The 7,333-nt window shown below is 51.1% G+C and overlaps 1 protein-coding gene across 1 annotated transcript; it reads right to left on the bottom strand.

Annotated features, from left to right (window-relative positions):
- Window positions 1-1,063: 1,063 nt before the first annotated feature.
- On the bottom strand, window positions 1,064-7,024 carry ZIC2 (Zic family member 2). Its single transcript, XM_083735147.1, has 3 exons — window positions 5,795-7,024; window positions 3,226-3,389; window positions 1,064-2,795 (listed from the first exon to the last, which is right to left on the bottom strand). Exons 1-3 carry the CDS (start codon window positions 6,885-6,887, stop codon window positions 2,445-2,447), a joined length of 1,608 nt encoding a protein of 535 aa, XP_083591273.1. The 5' UTR covers window positions 6,888-7,024; the 3' UTR covers window positions 1,064-2,444.
- Between the last annotated feature and the right edge of the window lie 309 nt (window positions 7,025-7,333).

Below are 7,333 nucleotides of genomic sequence, written 5' to 3'. Positions count from 1 at the left end.
TGTAGAATATTATTTTAAATTATAAACACATACACAAACAAACACACGCACACTGGTAAATTTGGGGTGGAGAGAATAATTTTGTTAAAGCCATATCCAGCAAATTACACAGCCCCTAAAATTTTTGTTTTCTTAGCCATTGCATCTTTAACACACGTCACACCAAAGTCATGGTTGTACTCTTCCCCAGCACTGCAAAGAAAAGTGGGGGGATACTGCTTTTTTAAAGCCTATCTGATTCATCTCTTTTTTCCTCATCTTTGGTGGAGGGGAAAAATATATATTAGTAAAGATAAATGTGCAAAATAAAAAGCATAAGAACTATTCTAAACAAGGGAAGAAGTGTTTCCAACTTTTAAGGAATCCAGATTTTATGGAGAAAGATTTGGGATCTACTCCTAGATTTAAAAACAAATAAATTGTAAAGCATGTGAACAGTGCTTAAAAAATAAACTTAACATAAGTACCAAAAAATCCAGATTAAAAATGGGACCTTTCATAAAAGTAAAAAAGGAGATAAGGGCAAACTACAAGCAATAAAGGTTTTGACAGTCTATAAGGGTATAAAATTGACTTGAAATATAGGAGACTGGCAGAACTTGGAAGACTTTTGATTTTCACAGGGAAAAAGGTGAAACACATGCTTAATTCTTCCACTGAAATGGCCCTTAAAACTACTAATCTTTGACTAGATCCAGCCCTAGAGTTGCAAAGCCCTGTGTAGTTAAATTCCACACATATTTACCCAGTAATGTCTTCAATTAAATTTACTCCAAGGTAAAAATGCACAGAAGTGCAGCCTAGGAGTATCATTATTGGTATGATATTGGCTTTGCAAATCCAGTATATTAAGACAGGATGTAGATTTGTTTTAAATACTTAGTTAAACTAATAAAACTTAGTTTTTGTATAAGTTGTGCCCTCATGTGATTTTCATCACATATCTAAAACATTTTGCAGCGTATAGGGAATTTGGCCTTTCTTAAGGCACACTCTAATCAACATAAGAAAACCTTTGACATACCAAGAAAGAAAGGAAAAGAAAGAAAGAGGGAGGGGAATGTCAGTCACTGCAGTTTCAACACATTTTATTATATTTCTGTATGCATTACTCTCAAAAAAAAAAAAAAACATATCACAAGAAATGATGAAACCACATGAACCTTCAAATAAAAAAATTCTGAAACAGTTTATGCTCACAATTGTACATATTTATAGTTAAGAAACATTCTTTATAAATACTGTTTCCTCTGTAGCAAGTTAATACCATAATTTAATTACAAATGGATAAATATGGCAACAGCTATTTACACAAGGAAGGGTGTTATTACGGAAAAAAATCCCTAACGGCACTACGTTTATTTCCCCCTCCCCACAAACTTCCAAACAGGAACTAACAAATAGAACTTGCAAAATGCACTAAAACATCACATGTAAATCCAGCTAACAGAAAATACATTCACAAGCATTGGAAGAGGAGGAGGAATCAATCTGGGTTTGTTTCGAAGAACGGCATGGAGACTTTGGCACGTGTGTTTTTTTGTTTGTTTGTTTTAAAATCTTTCCAGTCTATAGCTGAATGAAGTTTACAATCAAAGTTGCCTCTTTTTTTAAAAAAAAGGAACACAATATTCAATACCACAATTACAAAAGAAACCATTTTGCTTCCACTTTACTTCCCCCCCTTTCCCTTTAAAAATGGGTGAATTTAAAAAAGAGAGAAGGAAAGAGAAAGAAAAGGTGGGGGGAGCTAACAAGAGAGAGAGGACAGGAGGCAGAGAATGAGAGAGAGCATCACTTCTGGGAGGGAGAGAGAAAGCGCAGGGCGGGAGGGAAGAACCAAATCCATAGTTCACAAAGTGGACCAATTTCTATACACCGAGAAAACTTTATGATTACCACCTTCTTGGCGGAAGGAGCGAAGACTCCTCTATGTACACAGAGAGTCCGAGGGGGATGGAGGCGGTGGTTGGGGGCCGGCTGGTCCCAGGACCGACGGGTCCTCCCTCCTTGTGTCTGATCTTTTGTTCCCAAGGCGCTGGAGGCAGGAGGGGCGGCAGGGGTCCCCCCTCGCCGGCAGAACTGAATGTCCGCAAGGCTCAGGAGGCAGCGGGTGTCCCGTGGCGGGTAGAACCGCTTGGGCTGCTTTTAATCCTTCCTTTTCTTTCTTTCTTTCTTTCTTTCTTTCTTTCTTTCTTTCTTTCTTTCTTTCTTTCTTTCAAAAGATTTTATTTTCTCTCTCTCTTTCTCTCCCTTCTGCTGCTTCAAGATGTCCCAGTCCAAACAAAAGGGGGCGGCGGGGTGGAGAAAGAGAGAGAGGGAAGGCGGAGAGCGACTTCGACGGCGGCTTCCTTCCTTCCTTCCTGCTTTCCTTCCTTCATTTTCGAGGCATCTGGCTGGAGCGGCGGCGGCGGCGGCGGCGGCGGCAGGGCCAGGAGGCCTCTTCAGACGTACCACTCGTTGAAGTTGGACGTGAGGCCGCCGTGGCTGGCGCTGGCTCCGCCGCTGCCCGCTCCTCCGCCGCCGCCGCTGCCCCCTCCGCCGCCGCCCGAGCTCCCGCCGCCGCCGCCTCCTCCTCCCGCTCCGCCGTTGTTGCTCCGGTGCACCGCCGAGACTGCGGCCGCAGCGGCGGCGGCGGCAGCAGCAGCCGCGGCCGCCGCTGCAGAGGACAGGTTGCTGGCAGCTGTGCTTTGGGTCTCTGCGCTGGGGGACACCAAGCCCGGCGGAGTGGACGACTCGTAGCCGGAGCTGGCCGCGGGCGACGACTCGGAGCCTTGCGGGGAGGATTCGTGGACCTGCCAGGCCAACAGCGAGAAAGAAAACTAAGCAACTTGCGTTGAGAGGACACAGAAAAGGCTCCCAGATCTCTCCCACCCGTTTCCTTTCCTTCAAGACGCTCAATAGGCTCAGCACCGCCGCCGACCCTTCCCCAGTGCTGAAATCCTACATTTAGTAAGGTTGCATAAATCCCCCTGAGTTAGTAACAGATCAGGAAGCTGGGTTGGAGCCCAAAAGGTCCCTCTCTTCCGGCTATACACAACATTTTCTTTGGAATTTGGTTTGAAGCAGGTTTATTGGGAAACCACTCCGGTTTGAGCGGGACTTGCTTCCCAATAACTCCGCAGCCTGGGGCTACAGGAGCAGTGAAACCCTCCCCCGCCGTCCTGTGTGTGGCCCCGTCCTCGGCACCCCCTTCCCAGGCCCTGTCGCGCTTCTCCGGCTTACCTTCATGTGTTTCCGCAGGGAGCTGGGGTGGGTGTAGGATTTGTCGCACATCTTGCAGAGATAGGGCTTGTCCGAAGTGTGGACGTGCATGTGCTTCTTTCGGTCGCTGCTGTTGGCGAAGCGTCGGTCGCAGCCCTCGAATTCGCACTGGAACGGCTTCTCGCCTGCAAAGGAGGAGAAGGGGGAAAGGCCAATTCGGCGTAAGCGCGTGCGAACGAGTCGCCCGGCTGGCTTCTGTTCCAATCCACTTAGCAGCTAAAAAGCGATCTTTTACCAAGAACTATAAAACAAACATTTAGTGGCTGTGAGATCTTGGAAGAAACTTGAACATCCTCGGGTGTGTTTTTTTTGGTCAGCTAAAGGAAAGCGACCTCCTTTTCGTATGTGCCTCTTTTCATTGGCATCTCATATTTAAATGTTCGTCTGAGAATTCCGCAGGAGCTCAGTCGAATTTAGGATGTGAGGGAAATGAGTTGGGTGAGTTGTGCAGGGGATTATGCAGCTTCGGAAAGAAATACCGGGCCAGGGTCCCAGCTAATACAAGGAAAACGGGGGAATTCAAGAAAGTCCTCAGGTCTGTGGTCATTGTTTTTAAAAGCGCGACTCCCCAAGGAACCCAATAAAGAGATTTGCGTGTCTCGGGATATGTATTTCTTTTGTTTTCATTCCAACTGGTATTGCATTTAAAAGCCAGGCCAAGGAGCCTTTCCCAGTTCGTGCATTTAAAAACAGCCACCGGACCAGAACCAACCCCCACCCCCTGTTTAAACCGCGTCAAGCCGCAAACGACTCCAGATCTGAGCAGGCTGCTGCAGTATTTTTCTCCCCTTTCATGCAAGGACATTGGAATACTTCTCAAAATATCCGCTGGGGATGATGGGGGGCGAAGAGGGCGAGAGAAACCGAAGCAAAAAACACATGCAGAACCCTCCCTTGGAATTTTCCTAGAGCTTCTTCGCCCCTTCGCCAGATTTCCGAGCAATTTGTAGGTGTGAGAACTCAAACACAGCCACCGCCGGATCCTTCCCCCGCCCTTGAAACCGGAGGTGGGAGAGACGCGCAATTTAACGCGAAATTCCATTAGCACCTAAATTGTTCCTTAAAGACACCCGCTCAGAGCCGCCCCCCCCCCCGCAAAACGCGGCCATCTCCATGCAAATCAACGTCTCGGATTTGCTAAACCTTGTTAAAGCCCGTCTCGCACCTAAACCCGTTCTTAGCACTTCAGCAACACAACCAGAAAGGCTCACAGAGTTTTGCTCCTTTCTCTCAGTCAACACTGATGCCCGGAAATTGCTCAAATATTTGCTGGTCTTCTTTTTCCCCCGGGGCGGGGTAGGGTGCGGACCCCAAAAATAAAAATAAAAATGCTCCAGTAGAAATCTGGCCGGCTGAAGTAGAATTATCTAGGAGCCTGGGAAACGCAGTTGTTTGATTCCACTACCTGGACTCAAACGATTTCTATCACCCAGAAACGCGGCCTCCTTTCTCACCCATTAGTCCTCATTTTGGGGTGGCAGCGTTAGGAAGAGGGGGAATCCTACCCCCGGAAGTTTATCAACCTTAAATCCTCTGTTGTTTATTACATGTTGCTTTAACAAAAATAATAAACTAGTGGAAAACCGCCTTCCGGCGCCCCAAGTCAGACTTTCAAAACACTTTTGCAAATGAGAAAATTTTATGGTCCCGCCTCACTCCATTTCAATTTAATGGAAAGCAGTCCCTGAAAAGCGCGGTGAAATGACCAGGGGGGCGGAGAAAGGAAAAGAGCTCCCCCCTCCCTCTTAAGGGTAGTTTTTCTAGAATATAGGTCTAAAATACAAAATGTAAAATTCAGCTCTGTTTTAGATTCCTACCATCACATTTATAAAACGGCACAACTATGCCTTTTTAAACTACCCACTTATTTACCCATTTTCTGGAAACGCGGCGTTCATTGCAGGAGCACCTCAGACCTGAATATATTTGGAAATGAAGCCGGTGGATTTCAAAGGAAGAGATTTCCTAGTCAGCTGCTCAGCTTCACAGATTTCCTTAAAAGTAGACCATACCGACAGGAACAACACTCGCTTCTCTTCAGGATTAACCTGTAAGGTCCCTTCGTATATTTCCAGTTATCTGCTCGGACGGTTTTTGCTTCTTTGAAGGCAGGCGTCCCACTCTGAAGGAGAGACTCCCTTGGCAACTGACTGATGCCAGTGTATCTTACTTTCCCCTAAGTATCTGATCCCACTGCATCTCCCCTAAGTATCCCGAGGAGCCCGGCCCAGTTCAGGCAGCCTTAAGAGAAGGCAGACATTTGGAAGCAATTTTATTTTACTTCTTACGTGTTTATTTTTTACGATCACATAAAGCATCACTTCCTTTAAAGGGTTTGGACAAAATTAAACACCTTTCCGAGTAAGCAGATTCGTGTGCTGGAGCATGCACGGGGAGGTTTCTGGGGAAAGGATTCTCCTGCTTTGCATTTGTGTCGCAATGCCCCCTTCCCTTCCCTTCCCCACAATCTCACACCCACCAACCACCCTTTCCGACCCGGCAAAGAGCGTGAAATCCCTCGTGGACTGACCTGTGTGCGTCCTTTTGTGGATCTTGAGGTTCTCGGAGCGCGCGAAGACCTTCCCGCAGCCGGGGAAGGGGCACGGGAAGGGCTTCTCGCCCGTGTGCACGCGGATGTGGTTGACCAGCTTGTACTTGGCCTTGAAGGGCTTCCCTTCGCGGGGACACTCCTCCCAGAAGCAGATGTGATTGCTCTGCTCGGGCCCGCCGACGTGCTCCACCGAGACGTGAGTGACCAGCTCGTGCATGGTGCTGAAAGTTTTGTTGCAGCTCTTCTTGGGGCTGCTCAGCTGCTCGGGGTCGATCCACTTGCAGATGAGCTCCTGCTTGATGCACTGCTGGCGCATGTAGCGGAAGAAGGCCCCCGGGTGGTGGTGGTGATGGTGGTGGTGCGGGTGGGCATGGTGCGGGTGGGCATGGTGCGGGTGGTGCGCGTGGTGCGCCGCCATGTTCATGCCCATGTTCATGTTCATGGGCCCGTACTGGCCGTGCAGCTGCGCCGCCGAGTAAGGGTCCGCGCGCGGGCTGGACACCTGGCGGTACTGGTCCGAGCGGCCGAAGACTTCTCCGGGCAAGCCCAGCCGCATCTGCCCGTTGAGCACGTTGGGCGAGCCGGGCGCGCCGTGCTGCTCGCCGATGCCCGGGAACAGCAGGTGGCTCTGCGCCTCGGCGTGCGGGTGGTGCAGGCTGCCCGTGGCCGCCGCCGCCGCCGCCGCGGCCCCGAAGAGCCCGTGCTGGCCGCCGCCGGCCGCCGCCGCCGCGTCGCCGAAGCCCCGGCTCCGAAACAAGAAGTCCCTGGGGGAGTTGAAGGGCGGCGCGGAGTAGGAGCCCACATGCGCCGCGTGCGGGTAAGCGGGCGCCTGCGAGCTGAAGGCCGAGCCCTGGCCCGGAGACAGCTCGTGCGCCGCCGCCGCAGCCGCCGCCGCGTTGAGCTTGAAGGCGCCCAGGTGCGCCGCCGCCGCCGCCGCCGCTGCCGAGTCCACGAAGCTGTTCTGCAGGCTCAGCTCGCGCTCCTGCATCTCGGCCGCCGACGGAGGAGGAGGGTGCCGGGCGAACGAGCCCACGCCCAGCGCCGGGAACTGCGGCCCCGCATCCAGAAGCATGCCGCCCAGGAGCCCCCGGCGAGGGTCCGAGCGACGGGCTCTCTGTCTTCCTCTTCTTCTTCTACTTCCTCCTCTTCTTCTGCTGCGCGAGCGGGAGAAAGAGCCGCGCGCCGACGACGAGAGTTCAGGCGCAGGCGGCCAGCGGAAGGGTATTAAAGCAGCTGAGGCGAGGGCGGGCGGGCAGCTCTGAGGGAAGAAGGCACAGAGAGGGGAGCGGGCGGAGGGGAGGGAGAGAGAGAGGGAGCCGAGGAGGGAGGGAAGAGGAGAGGGGCGTGGGGGGGGAGAGGGAGGGACGCAGAGGGGACTCGCCTTTCCCTGAGAAGGAGGGGGGAGAAATGGGGGGGAAAGAGCTACCCACAACAACAACAACAACAACAACAGTACCACACACACAAGCCCTCTGGCGAAGAGATGTCACACCGCCACAGCCACACCGACAGCCTCTC

The sequence above is a fragment of the Podarcis gaigeae genome, assembly GCF_964106915.1.
Source record: "Podarcis gaigeae genome assembly, chromosome: 4".
Lineage (NCBI taxonomy): Eukaryota > Metazoa > Chordata > Lepidosauria > Squamata > Lacertidae > Podarcis > Podarcis gaigeae.
This window is presented reverse-complemented; position numbering and strand designations above follow the sequence as displayed.